Consider the following 27,596-nt stretch of genomic DNA (forward strand, 5'->3'; position numbering starts at 1 on the left):
TTATTGGAGTAATCTACATATTATTATGTATTTTTTTATAAAACATTTTCAACACCATTCGCTGTTATAATGAATTTCACATCTGCAATTGTTAAATCTGGGGCATTTACAATTTTTAATTCCCGTATTGTAATATCTTGGCCCTTTGTATACCAGGTATTACAAGACTTTTTAATTTTTAGTTTGTAACATACCATATTGGACCAGACAAGACCTAATGATGGCAAGACATTATCAGAGTCATCAAAAGTAGATGTGACTTGATTTACACAGATAACTGCAATGTTATATTTTTGTGCTAATTGATATAATAGCATTCCTAGTTCTTTAAGTTCTTCAGCTCTTTGCACATAATTTGTATATTCACATCTAAATGGAGCCGCTACAGAGTCAAGAATGACCACTGATACTTTATTTGTACTAAGCAACCTCGGCAAACGTACTCTTACACAGGCAACTAGTTCATGAGCTTCAGTGAGGTGTTCAACAAACATATTATTATAGTCAATATCTTGGTTATTACAAATATTTTTTCTTATTTGATCAAACCTTTTAACAGGGAATAAATCTTCTGTACAAATAAACACACTTCCTTCACTGCCACAGTGAGCTGCTACTTGCATTACCAACTGAGTTTTTCCAGTACCACTCTCCCCGTATATTTCTGTCAATGTTCCTTTTCTGAAACCTCCATTTAAAGCATTATCAATAGCTATACAACCAGTCTTGAGTTTTATTTCATGTTTGCCTAATTTTTCTCCCGTAAAGCTAACTGGGCAAAAATGCAGAGTCACAATGTTTTTAAGCATTACTATATCTTCCTTTTTTAAATTTGTTAATTTTTTTATATCCCAAACTGAAAGGGCTATTATTTGTTTTGGTGTATTAATTCCAGCTTTTTCAGTCACTTCGAACAATCTTGAAGGTAATATATTTTTAAAAATATCCATATTTCACTTTATGTCTTCAGTACCTAGTAAATAATTCTTATATTATTGCCACTACTGAGCTGAGTTGTATATCGTCACTGCGCATGCAAAATCCGCTATGTAATTTTTAGAATTTTTGATGTTATTTTGTTCAATTTTAAAAGACTCGTGTGGACGAAAATACCCGTTCTTTAGCGTTTGTGCTAGTCAAAATCTGTAGTGTCTCTGAAATCATGTTGAAATGCCGCCAGTTTTTGAGACTTATGTAAAGTCCGTGTACAACTGTATGTAGGTACCAATGTCTATCTATTCTCTATGGCATCCTATAATTTCCTCAGCAATTTCCTAAATATTAAATAGGAGCTCAGGATGTCTATGAACTAAATCAAAGAATCAAGAGTTGATTGACCTTCATTTTTCCGAATTCCTTATTCCACTGTCCACTGACCTTTTAATTAAGGTCACGGGTCAATGACATCAAGATGAACATGATAAAATCTGTCAAAATGTCACTGACGTTTGTCAAAGCATGTCAAAGAGAGCCTATAAAGTAGCATGTAATAAGCTTTTTTTCTGCTCCGTGGTAATAAGTGGTAGTCACCAATAGCGAAAAATCGTATGTCTATGGTAGTCACCGACCAGAAAAAAAAATGGGTTTGGTTATGGACTGGTCCATTATGTAAAAAATCTAAGAAGAAAGTTGAATACTAATTAAAATCTGAATTTTTACGACTACAGTTTGTACTCTGTAACCTTCTGAAACTAACTTCACAAAATTAAAATAAACCCCAAAGTCCAATGAAAGTTTTGAGATTTTCTAAAATAAGTACACAGATCAGGAATATTTTTTTACAACACTATTAATCAATGCTAAGCAATAAACATTCCAAAAGAAATTTGTAGTGCTATGAAGATAGGTAGGACTTTTTAAATAAACACTTAGGTCTACCTATTTTTTTAAGGGCGAAGCGACCGGCCTGCCCGCGAAATTCAAATTTAATTTGGTTTTTCGCAATTTGTAAACTAATACGACAACGTAGGCTTTATGAATTATGGCATTCTGATTCCGACAGGGGCAGTATCATCCTCACAGGTTTATGTAACAATCTTTACTTGAAAAGGTCCAGTTTAAGAAATTAATTAAAGTATCGACTAATTTGTGAGAATAGTCGATACTATTCGAAATAATTAAATATAATTATATCGAAACCAAATTAAATTTGAATTTCGCGGGCAAGCCGGTCTCATGTACCTAAGTAAATACCATAAATAAGTACTTACTAGTATTAACTATAAAGTTTTGGAATGTTTCGAACTCGATATTTGAACAATGTCAGAAGTTTGATAGTGATACACTTTCACCCCGTCGGAGTGGCGCGAAGCATTACGATCAATGCCATCGCGTCTAATAAGCCTCCTACAAATTGCGTCAGTTGGAACCGAACGGCCGGTTTCGCCAGCGTGTCCACGCCTTCGCCAAATAAGAGGAAAATGGTAAAGCAATTAATATAAACTTAATTTTTTATTCATTATCTTCAAGAATAATTCAAGGTTGACTGCATGTTTACTTAATACCTTGACACCTAAAGCTTAATAATTACTACAAGTATTTCGTTTTATCTATCTGTTAATAAGTTAGTTACCTACCACTTGTTGATTTTTAATATTTTTCTCTGGTTATTAGCTTTTGCTCTGGTCGGAGACTGCATCTAAGTACCTACCTAGTTATTGTGTGTATGTGTGTGTCAGCTTATAACTCTCCTGTCAAGATGATGGGAGATCTAATAATATAAATGTATATACCTACTATTACAGGGGTTTTCTTGTCTAAGATCACCTTGCCTAAGTAGGTACAACATCTATCTGTTTTCAGGCTGATAAACTAAATCAAGATGAGCGGGTAAGCTTACTGAATCCTCTATTGGAGTCAGGATGGAAAGTACAAAGTGATAGAGATGCTATTATGAAGGAGTTCCAATTTAAAGACTTTAACCAAGCATTTGCATTCATGACTAGAGTTGCATTGCTTGCTGAGAAAATGGATCACCATCCAGAATGGTTCAATGTTTATAACAAACTGCAGGTAAAATTTAAATTATTGTGTAAGGCAATAAGAATAATATTCTCTTATTGCTTATTATACTAATAACTAATACCTTTTAGAATTATCTCGTATTAGCACTTCTCATCATAATATGTATAAAATCCTGTCTTTTTCCATTTTTGCAGGTAACACTGTCATCCCATGACTGTAATGGTCTTAGCAAAAGGGATATTAGAATGGCAAAATTCATGGATGAGAACTTTAAATGATCAACTTTAATTTAACTTATAAAAACTATGAAAAAGAAATTACATATTACATAATTTCAACTTTCATCTCATATTATATTGTCATCTCATAATAATTAATTATAATATCTAGTAGGTAAGTAAAATATTGTATTGATGTGATGTTAATAAAGACTATGAAAGTTTGAAAAATGATATTTTTTTATAAAATTGCATCTGTTAATGTGGTTCATTTATGGGCATAACATGGGCAAGTCCTGTCTGTATTGAAGGGTTCCGTCTCGAATATGCATTTGTTTGGGTAAGTTCGTTCAAGAAGCCTCTTCAGTTCTAATGCATGATTTAAATCTCTGCATTCGCAAACCAGTTTTACCTAAAAATGAAACCATTTTTTTACAACTAGTGACATTAAACTGTTATTCATGTAACTAGGTAAATGTTGAATATTGTGTAGTGGTACATATCTATAGTATATTATTTAGTCTGTGTTGTTAAATAGAGCCATTTACAGAGCCACAACATCAGCCACTTTGTACTCTTACCTAGGAGTCAAGTGTCAACTAGCAATAAAAGTTGAGGTTAGATCTAGCAAATGGCAAGTCACTGCACTGTGTAACATTGGCAGCAAATAACTTCCCAAATCCTTAAAAAACCGGTCAAGTGCGAGTCGGACTCGCACACTAAGGGTTCCGTACTATCATACAAGATATACCTACCTTACACCTTTATGTAGGACTCTGCAAGTTAATAACGGTCTGCGCCATCTATATGTGATTTTGTGAGTTAAATTTTTTGTGAACACGTTTAATTTTTTTTGTATGATTTATATCACACAAAAAAATGATTTTGTGGTTTGAAATAAAAATTGAATTTGTGGTTATCCACAAATTCACGGTTTTCCGATTTTTTCCTTTACTTATGCTAGCTATAATTAGTCATACCTACCTGCCTTTCATAATTCTAGGTCAACGGGTAGTACCGCGTATAGGTTTTCTTGACAGACAGGACAGACGGACAGACAGACAACAAAGTGATCCTATAAGGGTTCCGTTTTACCTTTTGAGGTACAGAAAATCTATAAAGTCATAGAAAATGTAAAGGAACCGTGTCGCATGCGGTCAGCGGCATGGTCGCTTATCGCTGCTGCTTGTTGCCGGTCTAGAATGAGTCTTATCCTATAAGTAGGTAGATATATTTTGTTAGCTCCGTATTCCTCACCTCAACAAAGGATATTTCATTTTCTATCCAAATTCGATCACAAAACTGCCTAAGTATACTGTAACCACCATTTGCTATCAGTCTCATGAACTGTTCTATGTTCACTGCATTGTCTTTGACTAGAACCTAGTAAAAAAAATACTATTAAAATTCTGCTTAGGACTTAGGTAGGTACTTTTAAAATGTTCGCAGTGAAGTGATTATAGCTTTTAGTCAAAACCAATTTTTCAGTAGAAGTAGGTTTTGAGTAGGTTTTAAGCATCATAAAAGAATTATACTTATTTAGTTTACAGATATCAGTTATACTTAAGTACCTAATCTACAGAGCGGTGATAGCCCAGTGGTTAGGACGTCAGTATCTTCGGGAGGTAGGTTGTTCGATCCCTGGCACGCGCCTCTAACTTTTCGGAGTTATGTGCGTCTGAATATCTCTTGCTTTAACGGTGAAGGAAAATATCGTGAGGAAAGCATGCCTGAAAGTTCTCCCTAATATTCTCAAAGGTGTGTGAAGTCTGCCAATCCGCACTGGGCCAGACCCGTCCTCTGTAGTGGGCCGGCGAAGGGTTAATCATGATGATGATTGATGACCCATCCTACAAAATATTCAGGTAGTTACTTAGGTACTACTAATCACAAAATTATAGGTACCTATAAGTAGTTAGGTGAAATACCGTTACTGACAAAACGCACCTGTAGAGGAGAGCGGAGCTAAGGCGCGGCAGCTTTTTTACTTACATCATTGAAATTGGTATAATGAAAACAAAAGACTAAAGAGATTAAAAAGGGCTCGCGGCGAGCTAAGAGTCGTCGTTTAGAGTTGTGAAAATGAGGCTGTGCCGTGCCTCGTCTCCACTCCACTTCGCAGGTGTGCATTGCGCCTTACTTTAAATTTAATAAGTCGTCCTTCGGCTGCGCGTCCTCTATCTAAACAGCGACCCAATAATACTGCATCAATGTTTCCACCGCTGAGAATGCACACCACACTGCAATCAATGTAGGTACAAACAAAAGTTATGTATTGTTCATGGCCATATAAAAACCGGTCAAGTGCGAGTTGGACTCGCACACGGAGGGTTGGACTGTGCCATCTATATGTGATTTTCTTTTCAGACACGACAGATAGACAGACAGACAGACAACAAAGTAATCCTATAAGGGTTCCTTTTTTCTTTTTGAGGCACGGAATTTTAATTATACCTACCGTGGTTGCTTTGGTATCTAAGTAGCTTCTATGTTGGTATTAGAATTTCGAAAGTCGTTTTCTTGTAGAGGGAACGTAGGCAATAGGCATGCATGTATTTATTAATCAGATGCTAGGTCTGAGGACATAATTAATTCATTATTGACTACTAACTTTTTGGTTTTAAGTTCCGGGACAAGATTGCCAAGAATAGCCGCTAAGGGGCACGCTCCAGCCCCTTCTGCAACAATGCGTTCATTTTCCACCAAGTGTAGTACGGCACGCGCTATCCAGTCGTCTTTTACTAACAGCTAAAAATACAATGTAACAGCTAAAGATGTTATTATTATTAATAATAGACTAGATAAGCAGCTTTCGCTGATACGTCCATATCAGAAGTGCATCGAGTTTCCAAATGTTTGTCCAACCAGTTCAAGTGCTTGACATAACCACATCGTTGGGCAATTTATTCCATATAATATGAACAACTCTGTTGGTCCACAAAGTGTTTAAGTGGATTTGACGATGACAATTTGATATCCACTGTAGCTTCATATTCTGACATTTTAAAAAAATAAGCTGATAGGTACTTCTTTTAAACTGAAAATCGTTAACCTTGCAGACCAACCGTTCTACATTGAACGCCGCACACTACACAAGAATCAAGATGCGGCTCCGGCTAGTACTTAATAGGACCGCAAGTAAAAGAAACGGATAAAAAGATGAAGAAGAGTCGCCAGGTACCTATGTTATGTCTTTTAGATTTGAATTTATTACTGGTTCGAAATGTCTACCGAGAAGAATGACCAGATAGGCCACTCTTCACTCGAGGAGGGTATTTTTTTTCGGGTGGACCTACGTATCAGAAAAATTGACTCGCGTCGTCTAAAGCCTAGATTAGGGTTGATAGATTTTAAATAAATCTAGGGTAGAAAGATTTCCAAAAATAAAAACAATCCCGAACATAATAATTAACTATCTACTGTTATAGAAATGTTTGTAGAAAAAATTCAGTCTTACCATTTTATCAATATTACGTTGTGCATTGCTGAAAGCATTTACGCCAACGTAGGGCATCGCTATGCCTTCAGCGATCGAAGTTTCGTAAGGTAAGGTCATGGGTTCGCCAGCTTGCAAAGACTTAAAAAATGTGGGTATTCTCTCCGGTTGTACACCCTACAAAAGTTTTGTTCATTGAACTTTGAAGCTTATCAAATGGAGTCTCATCTTGAATGAATGAATATAATTTTATTGTACACGACAAAATTAGTACAGAAAAAACACATTTTGTATGTGTTTTTTTTTTGTACTAATTTTGTGTACAGTAAAATTATATTCATTCACAACAAAATACACGCATGTAGATTGTAGGTACAATTTAGCGGCCTTATCGCTAAAGAACGTAGCGATCTCTTCCAGGCAACCAAAATGGTGCAAAGGACATAGCTATAGATACCTTATATGTGGAATCTTATAAGTTTTTGGTAGGTACTTAAGTAATTAAATATTTATGGGTCAACTAACGTATACGAGGCAATTAGGTCTGACATGTTTGACAACAGTGGCTATAGCGGCTATCAGCCCGCCCGTTCCCACGGGCACCAAGATTGCGTCTACAGTCGGCTGCTGTTCCAGAATCTCGATGGCTATACTGCCGTAGCCCGTTAAGATGTTTGGGTAATCGCGACTTGTAACAATTTTTTTTAAATAATTAAAGATGTGTGCTTGTGTAGTGATTAATAAAGTTGAAAACTAAAACCCGACTGCGATAGTTTTAATAAACGCTGAAATACTATAGTAAAATTGTTTTTTCTGTCGCTTGGTATATTTTAATGTTATTGTACATTTATATTTATGAACTCAGAATTTTTTCCTCTTTCATTTGACATCCCACTCGATACAGAATCAAAAAAAAATTTTGGAGACCCCCACTTTTTTCATGTAACATCCGTTAGGTCAAATTTTCGTATAAAATGAAGCTAGCAGTCACCCGGACCTTTACGACGAATCGATTGACACCTCATAATCGGCCCAGTAGTTTAGGCGCTACGGTAGAACACACAGAATCTGGATACAAACATACATATACATACATAGACTGCTAAAATCATAACCCTTCCTTTTGGCTTTACCGCAGTCGGGTAAAAATAGCTAATAGACGTAAAATGACAAATACCCGTTGATATACGTGAGTCCCTTATCTCTTGCAAAGATACGGGCATACTTCTGTGCTTCTACCAAGTCTTTACCCTGGACTATGACTTTGGCACCGAGGTTGTGGCAAAGTTGCAGCTTGGCGATTGGTACGCACGTGGGCATCACCACAGTTACGGGTACGCCGATTTTTTGCCCGTAGTAGCATATCCCGATTGCTTGATTACCTAGTGACGCTAGCACTACACCGACTTTTTGTTTGTCTCTAGATAGCAATTCCAACGCATTAATCGCACCCCTTTCCTTGAAACTTAAAAGACAAATTAAATTTTAATATTTTCATGTAAATATCTTGAAAATAAATATTCGACAAAGATCATACCTTCCAGTGCGTTGAAACATCTCTAATTTATAAAATATGTTAATGCCAGTCTCGCGTTGGAAGTGTGATGCCTATTTGCAAAAAAATATTGTTGTTTGTAACACAATAATGTAAATTAAATAAGAACTATAGGTTACCATAACATTTAAAAAACAAAACTTACTATTATAGGAGTAGGACTAATAAATTTTCTGATACGTTTTGTAGCATCCACGATATCGTCATATTTAATGATTCTTGGATTTTCTGGGTCACAGAACTCATCAAAGTCTTCCTATTTTTAAAACATTTTTAAATTTTAACACACTAGGGAATATTCATTTATATCGAATATAAGTTTCTATGTAAACCTATGTAATGTTTAGTTTTCCAAAGATTTTTTATAGAAATATGGTAGCCACGTCTCCCTTTCCCTTTCCCCTTCAACTACGCGAAAAGCTAGTGCCAGGAGTAGGTACGACAATAAGGACAGGTGGGGTTTGAACCGCCAACCTTTCGGATATCAGTCCGCTTCTTAACCCATAAGCTTTTGAGGCTTTTGATTAGGTATATTCTCAACGCAACGATTTCTGCGCGTACTGTTTATTTTTGCCTACTTTTGGATCATGCAGAAATGAGCACTGTACACCATTAGTGCACCGGAAACAAATTATTACATTTAGTTAAGTAGGTAAGTGATATAATATGAATTATTTATCACAAATTTTATCTACCTGTCGTCTTGTCATTTTAGGTTGTTTTATTTTAGTTGGGTAGGTATCTTTTTCTTATATTATTTAGATTTAGGTTTTAAAAGCACTAAAAAATTTAAACCATGTTTTAATAAATATATAGGTATGGCAGTTTGAAGTTGATAATCAAAAATCAACTGAAGTTGTGACTTGTGACAGCTTGCGAGATCAAACTCTCTCACGTCTATGATTCAGAACAATTAATAGTTCCATATTATAGATCGAAGAAAGTTCCATTATAGTTCTCAGAGAACGTTCTTAAATTAATTTAATAATGTAGTCTTTAGTTCTGTTTTTGAGAGAGAATTCCTTGTTGTGAGGAACATCGGTGGACCAACTTGCAATTTTTTCTGTGCATAGCTAAGTATATTATATTATATATTCAATCAGTATTATCAGCAGCATCTAGCATAAATCCATCAATCAGCCTGATTTCGTCCACTGCTGGACATCGGGCCTTATCTTTAAGAACTACTTCAGTAGGACAGATTCTACATTATCACTTCCTCTTCCTGTTCCACTTATAGGTACTTTCTGAAATGCACTTCACCATTTTTTTCTTATTGATTTTCATATTCTTTTCGCAAGCTGATGATCTCCTTATATTTCATAGAGATAACTTTTCTTTTATTAATATTTACATTATTTTTTAAGTTTAGGATATACCTGCTATAATCACGTATTTAGTCGATGTAAGCCCTAGTTTTGAACCCATCCGTGGTCCTTATAGACTACAGGCCCATACTCAAAAATGGATGGGTCATATGAACCACCAGGTGACGTATACAGGACGATATAAGAGCATAAAATAATAAGATTCAGCACTATGCCGTCACTTGTAAGCTGTCCAACAGAGTGCTGGTGAGAATTCAAAAGTGCAGGTAGAGTGAGTACATTTTGGTCATATATTTTTGTACGGCATTTTTACCATCGATAGATCCATGAAAAATAATAAGAAAGCGCGCAGTGCCGTAAAAAAATGGTGCGCCACAAAGTCAGTAAATTTTTTGATTTTCTGACAATTTCCAGGATAAATTTGGTCATTTAATTCTGTACGGCATTAGTTTCATACTGTTTCAATACAGCCTCTAATCCATTATTCCGCAACGCCGTACAAAAATCATGCGACAAGGGGAAAAAATTGAAGGTAGCAACCCCCTCTCTTTCCGTGGTCCGGGGGGTGATTTGAAACAACATAAAATTAATTTATTTTGAAAGTGTTGTATGCATAGATAATATTTTTTTACATGCCGTACATTTTCGTAGGTCCAAAGGTTTGTAGGGGATGTGGATATTATATACACACCCGTTCACTTCAGTTAGACGGCATAGTGATTTTATCATATTATCAATTGTTCTCTTCAAAAATATGTTAATACCGTACAGTATCAGATGGCCATAAAGTACTACACCTTTAAAATGGTAGCGTCATTTTCATCAGCCTAAAAGATATGGTCTGCATTAAAATGTACGGCATAATTTTTTCCTAATTTATTTATCTTAATACTATTTAAAACAAGAGAAAAGCGTAGATAATTGCTATATTTTATTAATCTATGAATATTTAAACTTTTGCAATAATTTGAAAAATTTCAGTTTTTGTATTTCTCTATAATTTTTTTTAGAACAGTTTCTTTTGAACGGCAATACTATATAACAATAGTATTTTACACTATCATGTTAAAAAAAAAGTTGCCGTACAGAGTCAAATGATTTTACAGCTTTAAAAATCAAGTATACCATGAAATTAAGATAATTATTGATACACATTCAAATGAACACTAATTTTTTGACGGCATTATTTTTAATAGTACTTTTGAGTGCTAGATAATGTTTTGGAACCAAAGCCGTACTTTTTCAAATCACCCCCCGGACCACGGAAAGAGAGGGGGTTGCTACCCTCAATTTTTTCCCCTTGTCGTATGATTTTTGTACGGCGTTGCGGAATAATGGATTAGAGGCTGTATTGAAACAGTATGAAACTAATGCCGTACAGAATCAAATGACCAAATTTATCCTGGAAATTATCAGAAAATCAAAAAATTTACTGACTTTGTGGCGCACCATTTTTTTACGGCACTGCGCGCTTTCTTATTATTTTTCATGGATCTATCGATGGTAAAAATGCCGTACAAAAATATATGACCAAAATGTACTCACTCTACCTGCACTTTTGAATTCTCACCAGCACTCTGTTGGACAGCTTACAAGTGACGGCATAGTGCTGAATCTTATTATTTTATGCTCTTATATCGTCCTGTATACGTCACCTGGTGGTTCATATGACCCATCCATTTTTGAACATGGGCCTGTAGTCTATTACTAAACTTTTGGAAATATAACTCACGATTGTTTGGACATTAAAATTTACATTATTTATATGTTTTCACATAGCTTTACCCATAAAGCTATTATATAATACGTCCATGGCTTTACCTATTCTGCTGGCGTATGTATTAATCATGTACTTCATTTGATACCTATCTACTCTACTATCCACATCTCTTCCATCCATATCAAATATCAAGAGGTAGACTAGCCTACTGCTGTCTGTTAATGAAATGACAAAGATTAACTGTGAACAATTTAATTTCCAAAATAAATAGAAAACATCAGTGTAATTGTCAAAACTTTAGTTTGCCATGTACATTATTTTTGCATACAAACAGGATTCGGAGCTAGACAGGGACCACGTTTAGCGCCAGGGGCTTTACCCTGATTTTCGGTCATCTCGGGGAAGAAACATTCTTTGTACCTCTTTTTCACGAGCTCTACCAGTTCTTTGGTGTGTTCCCATCCTCTCGTCTCGACTATAACTTTCATCTAGAAAAATAAAAAGTTAGATTTTATTCTGCAAATAATGTCTTATGAGTACCATTAATCTATTAGTATTATAGCATAAAGATTACTATCCTCATTCTATGCTAGTACCTGCCTAGGTACTTTTTATGCTCAAAATGCACTAGCCAATTTATGACGTCACATTTCACTATTTCATAGTAAGCTCCGATACAAAGCGCCCTTTTTGACGTTTTCTAATTTGATTGATAATAATTATTGGCAACATTCGTATTTTATTGTTATAGGCAGAGCAAGTAGACTGCTATAACTCTGCTAGGATATGGGAATAATTTTTCCCTCCGTTGAAGCCAAGAGTGAATAGGATTTTCTAGATAAGTGTTCTCTATCTTAGACTGCATCATCACTTGCCAGCAGGTCTAATAGCAGCCAAGCGCTAGTCTATAAATTAAAAAAAAGTTAACCTCGACACTGAAGACGTCGCCTTTAACCCAGGCTCGCTCAGGGATGCAGTCGCGAAGCGTGACGCCCGCGCTGGCGAGCAGCCCGCACATGTCGGCCATGCCGCCGGGACGGTCGCTCACCGTCACCTTGAACTTCACCAGCCGCCCCTCTGCCGCCATGCCTCGCTCCAGCGCGCGTGCCAGGATCGTCGTGTCGATGTTACCGCCCGATAGCACGCACACCACTCTGTACATACGTCACAAAGTAGCTATTGCTGCAGCCTAAAGAGTAAGTACTTCCGCTCCAGTCGTCAATGGAGCTCTCTAGACAAAACAATCCTCTGGGGTCACAGGAGCGCAACGGGGGAGGGATTCTAATAGGGATGATGACTGCTAGTCAAATCAGCGACTTTTTATCAAACGTCAAATTTAGATTTCAAAAAAACATCTTTTGTGTTATTAAGGCATTTCTACTCCATTACTCACTTTTTGCCCTTAAGATTGGGAAAGAGCCCTGCCATGATGGCCGCTATTGTGACAGCTGCAGCGCCTTCAACTACGTATCTCTCGTTTTCGACAAGGTGCATGATAGCACGCGCTACCCAGTCTTCTTTTACAACTACCTTTAAAAAATACTGTATTATAAAAGTAGTAAACGATTTTTGAAAATATTTCTACATTAGACGATGCCCGCAACTTGAACCGCGTGGATGTTTTTTAGAAGTTCCGGGATCTCCTTGATTTTCCGGTATAAAAAGTAGCCTAGTGTTTATTCAGGTCATAACCTGTCTCCATTCCTCAGTCAATTCGGTTCTGTGATTGTGGCAGTGAGGATTAACAAACATCCGAGCATTCAAACTTTTACATTTATGATACATAGGATTAGACGTCGAACTTTAATTTCAGGCGTATTGTCTATTCTATTCATTATCCTTACCATTTTATCTAATATTCCGGCGTTTTTCAAATTGTAAAATGTGTTCACTCCAGCCATGTTAACTCCGAGACCGTCAGCTATAGTAGCTTCTATATTTATCTTTACTCGTTCACCCCTTTTCAGCGCCTCAACCATACTGTAAGTCTTGTCTGTTTGTATGCCCTGAAGGGTGATTTAGAAATTTGCACAAAATGTTAGATTAGTCACGTTCACGAGAATATCGGTTGAAATTAAGACTTGATCATTTGTTCCGTATGCTTAGTTAATAATTATTGTACATATTTGAGTCGATAATATAGCTTACATAAACTTCCGTGTCTGGTTTGAGATGTTTTACTGCAACAGCAATACCAGTCAATATACTCCCGCCACCAACAGGCACTAGTACGGCGTCTAGGTCTGGAACTTGTTCTATAATTTCTATTCCTATTGTACCTTGTCCTTCTATAACGTTAGGGTGATCATATCTGTCAAACACCACTTCTTTTTTATTTTAGTTTTTTTATTACTACCACAATATTGCCTATCTTCTTTATATTTTCGTTAAACTGTGATATTAGGTAGCATGTTCTCTGCATTTACCAGGGTGTTTTATTATAAACTCGTAAAATTAAATAGGCTACTGCACATTACACCTAAGCTTACAAAAAAAATAGTATGCTCCTTCAATTTCTTCACGCATTTTAGGCCTGTAGGTTTAATTTATCAGTACAAAAACAGATCGGTATATCTAGATAGTAAAACTACGTTCAAATGCTAACCCATTAACATAGTATAGTTTCTTTTCTTTAGACATAGCCATGGCATAATGTTTTGCTTCGGCCATATTTTCACCGTGCAGCAAAGTCTTCGCGCCATAAGACTGACATTTAGTAAGCTTGGTTATTGGCGCTCGAGTCGGCATTACAACGATGCAGGGAATCCCCATCTGTGTGGTGTGATAACTCATAGACAATCCGTGATTGCCGGTGGAAGCTGATATCACGCCAATCTTTTTCTGTTCTTCCGTTAGCAGTAGCAACGTGTTACGAACACCACGCTCTTTGAAACTAATGAAATGAATCTATTAATAACTTGAGGATGCCCGCGACATCGTCCGCGTGGTTTAAGGTTTTTAAAGATCCCGTGGGAACTGTTTGATTTTCCGAGATAAAATGCCTATGTCAATTACAGGGACGCAAGCTACCTCGGTACCAAATTTCATACAAATCAATTAAGCGGATGGGTTAAGGAATCCCGTGGGAACTCTTTGATTTTCCGGGATAAAAAGTAGCCTAACTCCATCCCCGGGATATAAGCTAACCCTGTACCAAATTTCGTCAGAATCGGTTAAACTGTTGGGCCGTGAAAAGGTAGCAGACAGACAGACAGACACACTTTTGCCTTTATAATATTAAATATGGATTTCTATAGCCTTACATAAGCACCTGCTCTTGTAATATTTATTTTCCATTATTTCCTAGTAAAATAGTAACTACTTTTTTAAAATTTCATTGGGACATTTTCATACGATAATTTCATGTTGCATGAAATTATCATATGATAAGGGTGAAAAAATATGAAGTTGTTTTTATCCTATCAGCTTGTTGTGAATGGTCTTGAGTATTTTGATTTGGGCTCCTCCGTGAGTATGAAATTTTTGGTAAACGTACAAACCTCCAGTGAAAACATAGGTATAGCTTTCAACTTACCATCCTGTGTACTGCATAAATTCTTGTTTCAAATATATTTCCATACCTAGCACGTCGGACATGTGAGCCCTCTGCAAAAAGATTCCATTCAAATTCATCACAATTTATACCTATGTAAACATTTCAACCGATACCTAAACGCCTGTCCATTTTGTGCATTTGTTGGTTAATTTTATTTCGACACTATCGTGAACTTATTGCAGATCTTTTTATGTTCTACAATAACTTCTGTATATCCTTAGATCATTTTCTTGTTTGTGATATGGTTAATTTTGGTTGGCATATTATTGTAAATTGTACATTTGAAAAGAGCAACCGCCGAGTTTCTTGCTGGTTCTTCTCGGTAGGAACAGCATTCCGAACCAGTGGTAGATTATTTTGACGATTCGAAAGCACTTGTAAAAGTTTACTTGAATAAAAATGATTTGATTTGATTTGATTTGATTTAAAGTATTTTCTTCAAGAAAGTCCTCCGCTGTTTTTTAAAGATTGAGTCTGGAAAATGGTCACTGGTCTGCTCCCTACTTGACAAAATATCAATAATATAGCATATAACCATCCCAAAAGTACATTCTGGTTACCAGTGAAATAATTTTAAAATCGGCTCAATAGATCTAGAGATTTTGTTTCCAGAAAGTACCTACCCCATGTAAAGACTACTTAGTGACTACCGTGCATGGTGTTCGCACAACAGTTCCCGCAATGCGCCGCGAAGCAGCCAGTATATCGTCATATTTTATTTTCCTAGGATTGTCCGGATCACAGTTTTCGTCGTATTCTACATCATGAGGCTGAAATATCAGAAACGTAAAAGATTGTACTACTGATTTAAACGTATCTACTTTTCTAGACTGTATCTATTATTCAAAAAGAGATTAATTAATTTACTATCGAACACTAGACTGAATTCTTCGACAAGTGCCTATTCGGTATAAGTTGTTCAATCATCTCTGAACAAAAAAATGTGATGATTGATGAATTATTGATGATCGTAACCTGATTGTATCTATAGGTTCATTCAAGAATGAACCTATAGATTACAAATCTAAATCTTCATAAATATCTATAAAGCTTTATTCCTAAATTAGGAATCGCAGGCGTAACTCAGTTACTGCCGGACTCTGATAGCCTAGATTTTATTTATGTCAGATTTAGACGTGAATAGGCAATGGTGGGCATGTGATGAGTATGTGTTAGAAGTATACATCGATGGTTAGAAGACGTGGCATACCTTTCTTGAGGTAGGAGAAGCAAATTAATTTCTATTACTTACATCAGGCATTTTGTAAAAACTCCGTTATCATGAGTGGAATCCTAGAACCAGTAATCACTGGAAATTTGTCATAGTGATATGGAAGTTCTTTATATTAACATTTTAGTTATTTACTTTATTTTACATTCATTGCCTCGGCTTATAAAAATGACTTCAAATGTGTCAAAAAAGTCAAGTTCTCTTTTTTAAATTTAGAAGAACACGTGAGTACCTATTGTAAAAAGCAAAAACTTTTTTGGCCGAAGAATTTAGGACATGCAAGTACTTTCCTACTTCCATAGTAAATGAATTTCAGAAATTGCAGGAATTTCAAAACCATTGAGTTGGTTAGGTACGCAGGTAATTTTTCTTACGGAACGCGGTCTATATTAGTTACCTGTGATGAGAAGTGAGGTCGGAAACTCGTGAAGAGTACCTAAGCTCTTCCATCCACGCTAGTAGGTACTAGGTACCTATTTATCGTAACCAGCTATGAAATAAGATTAATACTTTATCTTTTCGTAACTGGTTATTAATCAAGCTATCTAGTTTAAGTTGATCTGGAACCAGTAAAAATTTCTCTACTCTTAATAATAAGTAGGTAGGTACCTATAATATTATGCAAAAGGGTACTTAGGGCGGTTACTCACTCATCCGATCCGAGCCCGTAAAATAGGTACGTTCCGAAGGAGTCAAAGAACTATTGTATGGTAGCTTATGCACTAGATCCGACTTCCGTCATCTCTCCGTCATCCGTGAGAATATTTAGCATATATTTAGGATGTGCCTCTGATTCGAATCGGGCATAATATTATGACGTAGATATGTCAAAGATGTCCACTGAACAGCTTGAACTTGGAGAGATCAGATGAGTGCGTAAGCAATGTCCGAAAAGATTACTAAAGGGTCTACTCTCTTCTATAATGGGGATCTACTACTAAAAAAGATTTTTACGAAATGAAACCAAATTAACAAATGATGTTTTATATTTTGTCTGCATAAATCATCACAATATATATATTACAATATCACAGCTTATTATACAATGCAAGACACACAAACAACACACAGAGAACAGAACAGAAACAAATAGAAGATAGACAGTAAATAAAACTGTAGTTTAAAAGTAGGTACTTACATTTAATATTTGTTGTAAAAGGTAAAATTAAGACAACCCCTAGACTTGATATAAAAGTACCTAAGTAGTCGAACCTGCGACCTAATTCTACAAAATTGATACTTTTCTGCCTAGGCGACCGTTACTTGAATAGGTAGGTAAATATCATAGGTTTAGGCCTAGTCTACCACGCTGGTCAAGTGCCGATTGATACACTTGACACAAGTTTGAGAACATTTATGGAGAACTCTCAGGCATGCAGGTTTCCTCACGATGGTTTTTTTCACGTCCTAACGACCAGGCTATCACAGCTTCTTGATATACTATACCTATCGCTTATATAAAAAAAAATGTATCAAATATCATCTAAAAGAAAAACTAATGCGAAACGTCGTCAATAGAATTTGTGCTCGGTCTGCGTTCATTTTCATCCCACTCGCGAGCGAAGTACCACTCCTTGTACGTACTCGTGATAATATTACGAAGTTGCTCCAAATGTTCAGGCCCCCGCGTCTCACATACCACTTTTACCTGAAAGAGTTGTGAAAGTAAGCATTAAGGTATAAACTTATTTTCTGGCAGTTAAAAAATAAGTGTTGATTTATTACAATATACAACTAGGGTAGGCAGTACTTTTATACCTCTATGAGCTGCACGGCACTGAATATAATAGGTAGATTCTAGATTCTTTATGTTAGGCGCTATATTCTTGGCAGACTGATCGTGGTCGTCATTTTAGCTGTGGCTCGTTTGATAATCTGTTTCCACTCCTTCGTGACGGTTGCCCTTCATGCATATTTTAATGTACCTATACTTAATATGATTTCCAATTTCGCTCGTTGTAAAAGCGCAGTGTTGTAAGACACCCCACTAAGTGGACAGACGATATCAAACGAGTCGCAGGGCGCCGCTGGATTCAGGCGGCGCCAGACCGTGGTGTGCGGAAGTCCCTACAAGAGACCTTTGTCCAGCAGTGGTCTATCGGTTGATAATAATGACGATGTTACTTACTCGAACACTAAAAATGTCCCCGAAGACCCATGCGCGTTCCTGCATTATGTCCTTGATGGAGACACCGATGCTTGCGATGAGCTTGCAGAGCTCCGCGATACCGCCGGGCCGGTCGCTCACCGTCACTTTGAACTTGACCAGCCTTTGCTCTGCGGCGAGGCCCCGCTCCAAACAGCGGCCCAGTATCGTTGTGTCTATGTTACCACCGGAGAGAATGCATACCACTCTACATATAGAAGAAAAAACACATTTTTATGGCCTTTCTGGTGCAGCGGTAAGCACTGTGGTCTTATTACTGGAAGGTCCCGGGTCCGATTCTCAGCAGGATAAATATGAAATATTATAATTTCCAAATTTTCTCTGGTCTGATCTGGTGGAAGGCTTCGGCCGTGGCTAGTTACCATTCAAACAGCAAAACCGGGCCGCCAAGCGATTTAGAGTTCCGTCCAGATCCGTATGAAAACCAAAGGGGTAGGCATTTTGGGTTTAACAAAAACTGCCATCCACTTCCAGGTTAGCCCACTTCCATCTCACTGCATCATCACTTAGGAACCACCATGTAAGATTGCAGTCAAGGGCTAACTTGTATGCATATCTGAGAGGTAGGTTAGGTAAGTGGGTAAATTAAAAAGTAGTTTCAATAGCCACGTTCTAGTTCACAAAAATGTTGCTAAACTGTTAGGTAAATGCATTAATACCTACTCTAAGACCTACTCATTATGTAGTTAGTAGAATGACGATGGATGGCCGTTCGATGGACCAATCGCATTAATAATATAATACCAACTTCTTCCCGGCAAGTTCAGGCACCAGGCCGGCCATGATGGCTGCCACGCCAACTGCGCCACCACCTTCCACCACGTACTTTTCTTGTTCTACAAGGCGTAGTATCGCACGTGCAATCCAATCCTCGTTTACTGTAATCTTAAAAGAATTAATTATATTTTTCTATAAGCGATATCTTGTTTGTATAATATTGTCTTATTGTTTATCTTAAATACAAACTATACCTACATTAGAATATTCTGACGGATAGGATTTTTATCGCCATTAAATACTAGGGTTCTGTACCCAAGGATGCCATAAAGGACCATATTGGACCACTCATGAACTGTAATAGGTAGGTACCTAGAGTTGAAATTATCACAGAGTGTATAATTCGGATGTTTCTCTGGACATTTCTCTGTCTTTCACAGTCGGAGCAAAAATTGCTTACCAATTTATCAATGAGCGACTTGACGGTGCGAAAGGCGTTGTAGCCGACAGTGGGCACGGCGAGCCCGTCTGCCAGTGTCGAGCGTATGTCCACGCTCACGGGCTCCTCGTGCTGCATTGCCATCTCCATGCTAGGACATTTCTCTGTCTCAACGCCCTGGCACAAAAGTAACGGTATTATAGAATCAGAATGTAGTAAGAACGGTCGCATAATTGCCCGGTGTGGCGCATGAGTGTGAGTTTAAAAACCGAGCTGCATTTTTAATAGTATCACACAAGTGTTTCACCCGTATTCACAAACGTTTCTATGAGGTCTCATAGTGCGCTCGAACGTGTAGGTTCCACCAATCAGATTACTGTATCACGCCAATTTACAATGATCTGATTGGTGGAACCTACACTATGCGTTCGAGCGCACTGAGACCTCATAGCGGCCCTTTTAAACCGACTTCAAAAAAAGGAGGAGGTTCTCAATTCGTCGGAATCTTTTTTTACTACCTACAAGTGCTAGTCATAAATGGTAGATAATAACATACTACCCTTATTCTGTTATTATATTAAGGTCAATTTATCACTTACGTAGATAAGGACATGTGGCTGGAGATGTTTAATGGCCGTGGCCACTCCGGCCAACAAGCCGCCGCCGCCCACGGGGACTAGAACTGCGTTTACGTCTGGTACTTGCTCCAAGATTTCCAGTCCTACTGTGCCCTGGCCGGCCATAATGTGCGGGTGGTCATACCTAACATAAATATATTGCGTGAGAAAGACAGCTAATCCATAACCAAATATAATAATGTCCTCCCGACCGAATTTCAGTCCCGGCGGCCAATCTTCACAGAGATCGCGGGAGATATTATAGTGCAAAAGCGTGTGCGCAAACACACGTGCCCTATTCCTTTACTCTCACAGCCTAATGGGACGAAAATCTGACACGACCGGAAAGAAATTAGGCGCAAGACCGACGGCTTTACGTGCTCTCAGAGGCACGGGAGCGACATTCTTTTGGCGCCGGAAACTGAGCCCTGGTCTTTGATGTTGGTTGGTCTTTCAACTCGCGTTTTGCTATCGATCCATTCATCCATCATACCTAGGTATAGTTATGTATATTCTCTTTCATTAGATTTTCTATCGTCACCTGTTTTGTTTGTTTGTCCTCTCGTGGTTTATCTATCTTATCGGCTTACTTTCTAATCGTACATTTCATTTCGACTATCGTCTTGTTCATCGTCAAGTCTTTAATTTATTTGTCTTTCAATTCGTGATTTTCTTGTCAAACGTCCCATTCTTTATCATGTCCATGGTATCGCTTATTTCGTCACGTCTTAGTTATATATCGTCTCGTTAATTTGCTCGTCTGTTGTCTTATCTACCAACACTTATAATTTTAATAGCTTTTACCCATTTTTTCATTTCATACCCATTGATATATGTGAGCCCCTTTTCCTTGGCCAACGCCATGGCATGATACTTCGCTTCTTTCATGTCATGTCCGTGAATTATAACGTTGGCGCCGTAGGACCGGCAGTTCTCTATCTTCATGATGGGTGCAACGTTAGGCATCACCACAGACACGGGAATTTTGAGTTGGTTCGCGTGGTAGCTAAGCGCTTGTGAGTGGTTCCCCAGGGAGGCGGAAATTACACCACTTGCCTTATTTTCTGGAGATAACAGGAGTAAAGCGTTACGAGCTCCTCTTTCTTTAAAACTGTGAAAAAACAATTTTTTAATTTTTTTTAAAGCTTATTAAGCAGATGTGTAATCAACGCATATTACGGCATAGCTAGTAGGTATTTATATTTTTGAATAGTTGGATGTATGTAGTAATATTTTTTCCAGCAGCTATCGCAGTAGGTAGGTACCTATTATGTCGATTATAAATATTTATTTTTATACTGACCTACCGGTATGTTGAAGAAAGTCATTCTTTAGATAAATATCCATACCATATTTGGAGGACATATGAGATTTCTGTAACAAAATATTTTGTAAATTTAAGTTATGTAAGCTTCCCGCTATCTATAATATTAATACCTTCAAAAGAAGAGTGAATTAAGCACCTGCTAGGCAGACACGCTCCACGTAAGGCTGCATCACCACTTACGTGTAAATAAGATTTCCTAAATAAATAGGTCATTATTTCAATAAAATAAAACTTTTAAGTATTAACATCGTTATCATCTTCAATGCCGTTTATTTGTATACTAGCTGATGCCCGCAGCTTCGCCCGCGTGGATTGGTCAGATCCCCTGCAGCATCAGGATTGAGGAGTTGGACTCCAAATTTTTTATGAAACAATGTCGCAAAGTTCCTCTATCGATTAAAAAAGAAATGACGCAAATCGGTTCAGAAATCTCGGAGATTTCGGTGTACATAGGTAGAAAAACACAACTCCCTTTTTAAAAGTCGGTTAAAAAAGTAGCCTATTTTACGCCCTGGTCAATCCTCTACTTGCCTGTGAAAGTCCCGTCAAAATCGGTTCAGCCGTTCCAAAGATTAGCCTTTTCAAACAGACAGACAGACAGACAGACAGACAGACAGACAGACAGACAGACAGACAGACAGACAGACAGACAGACAAAAATTTTAAAACGTGTGATTCAGTTATGGTATCGTTCAAATAACCATATGAGCTTAATATGAGGTAGTTATTTCGAAATTACAGACAGACACTCCAATTTTATTTATTAGTATAGATATAGATTTATCTTCTGCTCAAATTAATATGCATGATCGCAATTATTGAAATATCAGTTCCGTACATATTTTTATCTGTCTAATTAATTTTTGTTTATAAAATAAATCGCGTATCAGTAGTTTTATATACGAACCACGCAGGGCGTTTTAGTGATCCCACTTTGTATCCTGAATGTCGCAGCGGACACATCCTCAAAAGATATCTTCTGTGGGTTCTCCTTATCGCACATGGGGTCAAACTCGACCGTCTGCAACACCATGTTAGCTGTTTATTTAATTTTACCATAACATTACTTCCCACCTCCGATTTAAGTCCAACACTGAAAACCCTTTGTCTGCTGCGGCTGACATCAGTAAGGTCAAAGGTAATTTCATCATCAAACGAAGATAGCGAGCGCCGTAGATAATTATGTCGTATGGCTCCTTAATTGCGGTATCCTTATCAAATAACCCTCGTTTAAAAGATAAATAATAATATTTATATATTTGTTTATTGGATAATTGGTCATAATTTGGTAACGATCACGGATATGGCTGATGCTTGGTTCACAGGATGAAGGGCAACTCTCTGATACCAAATGTGTCAGTCTGTCTGCGCTAAGTGAAATAATGCGTTATGTGCTTAACTATTTATGTTGCCTGAAAAACATTATACGACGGCGACGTAACGATTATGGTAATGCCAATATTAAAATGCCTTTAAGTGGCAACTTTTATTTTCGCCCTACCATTTAATATTGGTATGTAAGCCCTCGTAAGGGAAATATTATAAGGGTTTGCGGATACGTTTATAACGCTTGAGCCCACGACAATGGCACGGAAAATGGAGACTTTCAAAAACCAAAAAATCGGTCTCAGTCGAATTTGAATTACACCGATTATTATCAGGATACGCTCACGCGGGTCATACTTCCTTGTTTAGTAGATTGGTAGGTATGAATTTATCATAGGTAGCGTAGGCAAAGGGTATATTTAAACACTACGTTCTAGACCGTAGGTAGAGGTTCCTAACTACTACGAGTACCTATTTAGTTCAGTACGCAGTACTAAGTATATACCTACTACCCACTACATTGTAAAACCACATAAAACTGTGCAATATTATAATGTGATATTTAGGTTTAGCATCTTATTCTCAGGGGTCCACATGTAAATCAATAAGTTTGAGGTTACGATGGAGGGAAATCTCGAACGCCGTGCTTATATAGCCAGAAATGACAAGTCACTAGCTTTCTCGTCCATGGGGTCCATGCTTACTAGCTTAGTGTTTATGATTGTTTTGGTCTATTGATAACAAGCAAGTAGGTGTAGTGGCTGCTGTTTTCATTCTATTAATTATGCGAGAGTATAAACATCAATTAAAATGTTTATTGCCTAGTGACGTATTTACTTAACATCAAAGAAGTATTATAAAAGCACTTACTGAATGCCTGTTCGCATATTGTTCCATGAAAAGAATAAAAGTTGTTAAATTTAAACTGACGCGTCTGTATTCACTCGCACACACTACGTTCTAAATACTTTTTAATGCGAAATAAGTAGCTAACTAGGTAACTACAATAATGAAGGTATTACAAAGTATGACCTTTTGTAGCTTTTGGGTTCCGTACCATAAATAAACTTATAAAAGGAATCATTATGGTGCGTAATGGTCAGACTGTCCGTCCATCTGTCTGTCTCTCTGTCTGTCAGCGGGCTGTATCATATGAACCAATTTATGTAGAGTTGAAATTTCAGACAGAGTGTAGGCATATTATTGCGGATATAAAAATGGTACCATGCATAAGTTATAAATAAATAAAAAGTGCTCAAATAATCTTGTACGACGGTACGGAAGCCGGAACCCTGCAAGTCCGACTCGCACTTGACAAATTTTTGCAGGGTAATAACAAAGATTAATCTTAGATACCTACCAAATAATACGTTACCGAATACTGTGAACAATAAATAATATTATCTTACCGAACAATTATTACGTCAGACAACGTTCCAGTGACGTCATTCGCCATTGTATTACGGCGGCTATACAACGGCACCGCTATCCTAGGAAACCAACTGAAGATAGACCGTTGCTATATCTTTGATTAAGTTATTTAGTACATAAAGGTAGTAATCATAGTATCTTGCAAAATTGTGACAGTGCAGCGGAGGCTTTAGTAACATGGTCTCGTTGGCACCCTTCGGGTACGGAACTCTATATTGTGAAATCCTGTCACCGCGCTATGCGTGTATAATATTTGTAGCCTGCAAGACTTGAGAGCCACATAGTTGCGGAATGAGGAAGTTTATTGTATACCTATGATTGTAATTTGTAATGTATTGAGAGAATATGTAATAATCAACACCGCTTCATGGTTATTACTCATTTACCTACTCAGTGCGGCACGCCTGTAACCTACAACTTTGCACAAGCAGCAAATCTGCAGCAAGTCATCTCTGAGTCTATAGCGAGTCTGCAATACATTTGTCACGGGTAACATTGTAAACGTGTCAAACATGGTGAGTCAACACCCAACAGTAGTTGGTGGTCTGTGGTTGACATTAAAAAAATCGATCACCAGCTTGGTTGCTTGGGTTGCTTGGTACCACTTGGTACCTATAGGAATGATCCCCAGTCCCTAGCTTGCTACCACAGAACAGGAACCCGGCTTGCTACACTAAAGATAAAAAAGAGTTTTTCGTTTTGCGTGCAATAAAATAAATAAAAACGTTAGATTTGATATTTTTATTTTTATCTACCACAGCTTTTTGGGGAAAATGGCAGTGGGAAAAACTTTATTCCACACTAAAACTATTGTTCAAAAGGAGGATGAGATCTTTGATAAGAAGATCTAATCAAAGGATGGGCTCGATGTGATAGCCAAATACATATTAGGCCTATGTACCTATATAAAAATTAAAAACACTACTCTGCGGTGTTTGCCCAATGTTCACCGATGCCAAGCTACAAATATTGTTCGCTGCAAGCGTCTAGCGGCACCATTAAAATTTTAAGGGGACTAGAGAAGTATGAGGACTTTGTCTGTGATGGCTGCTTCGTCTGGTTTTTGTGTTAGTTGGTATTTTTTGGTGGTGGAACTGACTGGGAAGCGCTCTAGAGGGGCGCCGCGCGTATGTCAGCGGGCGCCGACCAGAGACATGCTACCTAAACTAGATTGTGCACTGAGACACCAAAAACGAGCCTATTGAGATAGCGCTAAATTGGAGTGTGTCCCTTTCTATTAGGGTGACAACACGATTTGATAATGTAAGACATTTGAGGGATTATATGAGAATAGGAGAGGATGAATCATCATGATAACCCATCGCCGCCCACTACTGAGCACGGGTCTCATCTCAGAATGATAAAGGTTTAGGCCATAGTCTGCCGCGCTGTAGTTATAAAAGTAGAGAAATTCAATTTTTTTTTGTTCTGCGAAAAAGTACCAGTCATGTTAAGTATGGGTACCTATAATATAGGTAGGTAAGTAAAATTATTTTGTATAATCTGGTGCATGTGTTTAGGTCCTAAACAGTTTTAGGAAGTTCGTAAGCAAGGCATACTTTTGGGAAAATTGATGGTACAGCGTTTCTTTTTAAAAAAAATTCAGTGCACACGAAGCCGTAGCAAAATCTTCCGCTTTAAAATGCATTCCACAAACTGCCGAATATTTGGTGATATTTCCTGGAACGACAGCGATCCATTTTTGCCTTAAGTCTTCATTTTTGAGAAATCTATCGATAAACAGAAAAAAACACTTCCATTAAACAATCAAATTATGGTTACCTTACTACTTCTGTATAGTATAGTACAGAATGTTCGCCATATTGTTTTGCTTGACATCCAGTGTTGTCATCCTATTAATTTAAAAAAATATTTATAATACTTTTTAAACTAAATGATATTTTAATGACATTATAAAATAAAGATAACGGTATGAAAATTACTGCGAAAACAAAAGAAAGTAATCTTGTTGTTTGAAATTAAATAAACAATGAATAAGAACTTTGTGAGCTACATCATAATTCGTACCATAGAAAATATTTTTTTATGCTTGCAATCCATTAGACAGTGACACAATCCAATTTATAGACCTCTCGCTCGGCTCGTTTTTCCGCTTAGCATAATTGTATTAGAAATTGGACTTTATGCTAATGCAACAGAGTTTATTTTTGCAGGGAATTAAATCTGAAGTGCACAATCATGTTTAGGTAGCATTTCTCTGGCGCCGACCCAGACGGAGTCCATACTTGTATAAATTCAATAACTTGAAAATATCACAAACTTGACATTGGCTAATCAGAGTAAAGCCAGATTTAAAGAAAAAAAAGAGAAGTATGACATTGACAGCTGACGTGAGTCGAGCGGCACGGCAACTGAGTCGAGCGGCAAAGTTGGGCTAGCTTTTGATGTGCAAATAAAAATTTTCATTATTCATGCCAATAAACAATCTACAGAGCAGTGCAAATCTGTTAAGTAAATCAAATTTATTGATATATTTATGTATAGTGAAGTTTTTGTTTATTAATTTATAACTTAAGAAAAAGGGGCCAATTGGATACATTGACGCCACTTGTGAAATAACCAGAAAAATACTATCGAGAAGAAAAGAAACGTAAAATATAAGTTTTTAGTAAAAACAAGATGCCATACGCTAACCAGCCATCAGTGCATATCACAGAATTAACTGACGATAATGTGAAATTCGTCGTGGAAGATACCGAGTTAAGTGTTGCAAACAGCATGCGACGAGTGTTTATAGCTGAAACACCTACCATGGCCATTGATTGGGTTCAGTTAGAAGCTAATTCTACTGTGCTGAGCGATGAATTCCTCGCACACCGCATCGGTTTGATACCCCTTATATCTGACGACGTTGTAGACAAAATCCGTTATTCCAGAGATTGCATGTGTCCAGATTTCTGTACCGAGTGTAGTGTGGAATTTACACTGGATGTCAAATGCACAGGGGATCAAACTAGACATGTCACAACTGCAGATTTGAAATCCAGCGACCCTCGAGTGGTACCAGTCACGTCTCGTCATAGAGATGAAGACCAGGCTGATTATGGGGAACTCGATGAAATATTAATTATCAAGCTCCGTAAAGGCCAAGAGCTCAAGCTGCGTGCGTATGCTAAAAAGGGATTTGGTAAAGAACATGCAAAATGGAATCCAACGGCTGGTGTGTCCTTTGAATATGACCCAGATAATATAATGAGACATACTCTGTTCCCGAGGCCTGATGAGTGGCCAAAAAGTGAACACACAGAGTTGGATGAAGACCAATATGAAGCAGAATTCAATTGGGAAGCAAAACCAAATAAATTCTTCTACAATGTCGAGTCATCAGGGGCGCTGAAACCAGAAAATATTGTTCTTATGGGTATTGTGGTATTAAAAAATAAACTTCTTAACTTACAGGTGCAATTAGCACAGGAAACACAAAACGATGCTTTAGCAATTAATTAAATAAATGAATGATTTATAGAATGATTTTTTAATGTCTACTTATTCTTCTTTATTAAGTTTCTACTTTCTACTGCTTATAAACATATTGTTATATCA

The 27,596-nt window shown here is 37.3% G+C and overlaps 6 protein-coding genes across 15 annotated transcripts; 2 read left to right on the forward strand and 4 right to left on the reverse strand.

Moving 5' to 3' along the window:
• Positions 1–16,607, reverse strand: LOC123875211 (DNA repair protein XRCC3-like). Of its 3 annotated transcripts, none has more exons than XM_045920917.1 (2): positions 16,594–16,607; positions 1–964 (listed from the first exon to the last, which is right to left on the reverse strand). In XM_045920917.1, the coding sequence occupies exon 2, from the start codon at positions 948–950 to the stop codon at positions 36–38; it is 915 nt and encodes a 304-aa protein (XP_045776873.1). In that variant the 5' UTR covers positions 951–964; positions 16,594–16,607; the 3' UTR covers positions 1–35. The 3 variants fall into 3 exon arrangements, with proteins under 3 accessions (XP_045776873.1, XP_045776875.1, XP_045776874.1); XM_045920919.1 differs by lacking the exon at positions 16,594–16,607 and adding an exon at positions 3,086–3,099 and having other exon boundaries at positions 1–973; XM_045920918.1 differs by lacking the exon at positions 16,594–16,607 and adding an exon at positions 2,211–2,279 and having other exon boundaries at positions 1–973.
• Positions 2,235–3,407, forward strand: LOC123875215 (pterin-4-alpha-carbinolamine dehydratase). The gene is made up of 3 exons (XM_045920928.1): positions 2,235–2,423; positions 2,803–3,012; positions 3,159–3,407. Exons 1-3 carry the CDS (start codon positions 2,235–2,237, stop codon positions 3,240–3,242), a joined length of 483 nt encoding a protein of 160 aa, XP_045776884.1. The 3' UTR covers positions 3,243–3,407.
• Positions 3,421–8,989, reverse strand: LOC123875207 (L-threonine ammonia-lyase-like). Its single transcript, XM_045920908.1, has 10 exons — positions 8,869–8,989; positions 8,319–8,429; positions 8,156–8,226; positions 7,796–8,083; positions 7,144–7,306; positions 6,640–6,795; positions 5,794–5,930; positions 5,323–5,422; positions 4,440–4,565; positions 3,421–3,594 (listed from the first exon to the last, which is right to left on the reverse strand). The coding sequence occupies exons 1-10, from the start codon at positions 8,881–8,883 to the stop codon at positions 3,451–3,453; spliced, it is 1,311 nt and encodes a 436-aa protein (XP_045776864.1). The 5' UTR covers positions 8,884–8,989; the 3' UTR covers positions 3,421–3,450.
• LOC123875213 (DNA-directed RNA polymerase II subunit RPB3) lies at positions 8,819–27,518 on the forward strand. 3 transcript variants are annotated; one of them, XM_045920922.1, is made up of 2 exons: positions 8,819–8,825; positions 26,663–27,518. In XM_045920922.1, exon 2 carries the CDS (start codon positions 26,673–26,675, stop codon positions 27,498–27,500), a length of 828 nt encoding a protein of 275 aa, XP_045776878.1. In that variant the 5' UTR covers positions 8,819–8,825; positions 26,663–26,672; the 3' UTR covers positions 27,501–27,518. The 3 variants fall into 3 exon arrangements, with proteins under 3 accessions (XP_045776878.1, XP_045776877.1, XP_045776876.1); XM_045920921.1 differs by lacking the exon at positions 8,819–8,825 and adding an exon at positions 23,594–23,598; XM_045920920.1 differs by lacking the exon at positions 8,819–8,825 and adding an exon at positions 26,401–26,499 and having other exon boundaries at positions 26,570–27,518.
• Positions 11,458–16,181, reverse strand: LOC123875205 (L-threonine ammonia-lyase-like). Of its 2 annotated transcripts, XM_045920900.1 has the most exons (9): positions 16,030–16,181; positions 15,428–15,547; positions 14,757–14,827; positions 13,827–14,114; positions 13,370–13,532; positions 13,066–13,227; positions 12,615–12,751; positions 12,150–12,375; positions 11,458–11,709 (listed from the first exon to the last, which is right to left on the reverse strand). In XM_045920900.1, the coding sequence occupies exons 1-9, from the start codon at positions 16,036–16,038 to the stop codon at positions 11,536–11,538; spliced, it is 1,350 nt and encodes a 449-aa protein (XP_045776856.1). In that variant the 5' UTR covers positions 16,039–16,181; the 3' UTR covers positions 11,458–11,535. The 2 variants fall into 2 exon arrangements, with proteins under 2 accessions (XP_045776856.1, XP_045776858.1); XM_045920902.1 differs by lacking the exon at positions 16,030–16,181 and having other exon boundaries at positions 13,827–13,993; positions 15,428–15,513.
• Positions 16,977–24,140, reverse strand: LOC123875206 (L-threonine ammonia-lyase-like). Of its 5 annotated transcripts, none has more exons than XM_045920904.1 (9): positions 24,011–24,130; positions 22,183–22,296; positions 21,252–21,322; positions 20,772–21,059; positions 19,931–20,093; positions 19,353–19,508; positions 18,924–19,060; positions 18,137–18,362; positions 16,977–17,656 (listed from the first exon to the last, which is right to left on the reverse strand). In XM_045920904.1, the coding sequence occupies exons 2-9, from the start codon at positions 22,276–22,278 to the stop codon at positions 17,504–17,506; spliced, it is 1,290 nt and encodes a 429-aa protein (XP_045776860.1). In that variant the 5' UTR covers positions 22,279–22,296; positions 24,011–24,130; the 3' UTR covers positions 16,977–17,503. The 5 variants fall into 5 exon arrangements, with proteins under 5 accessions (XP_045776860.1, XP_045776859.1, XP_045776861.1 ...); XM_045920903.1 differs by lacking the exon at positions 24,011–24,130 and adding an exon at positions 23,472–23,575; XM_045920905.1 differs by lacking the exon at positions 21,252–21,322 and having other exon boundaries at positions 24,011–24,140.
• Positions 27,519–27,596: the final 78 nt, after the last annotated feature.

This window comes from Maniola jurtina, chromosome 19, assembly GCF_905333055.1.
Source record: "Maniola jurtina chromosome 19, ilManJurt1.1, whole genome shotgun sequence".
Lineage (NCBI taxonomy): Eukaryota > Metazoa > Arthropoda > Insecta > Lepidoptera > Nymphalidae > Maniola > Maniola jurtina.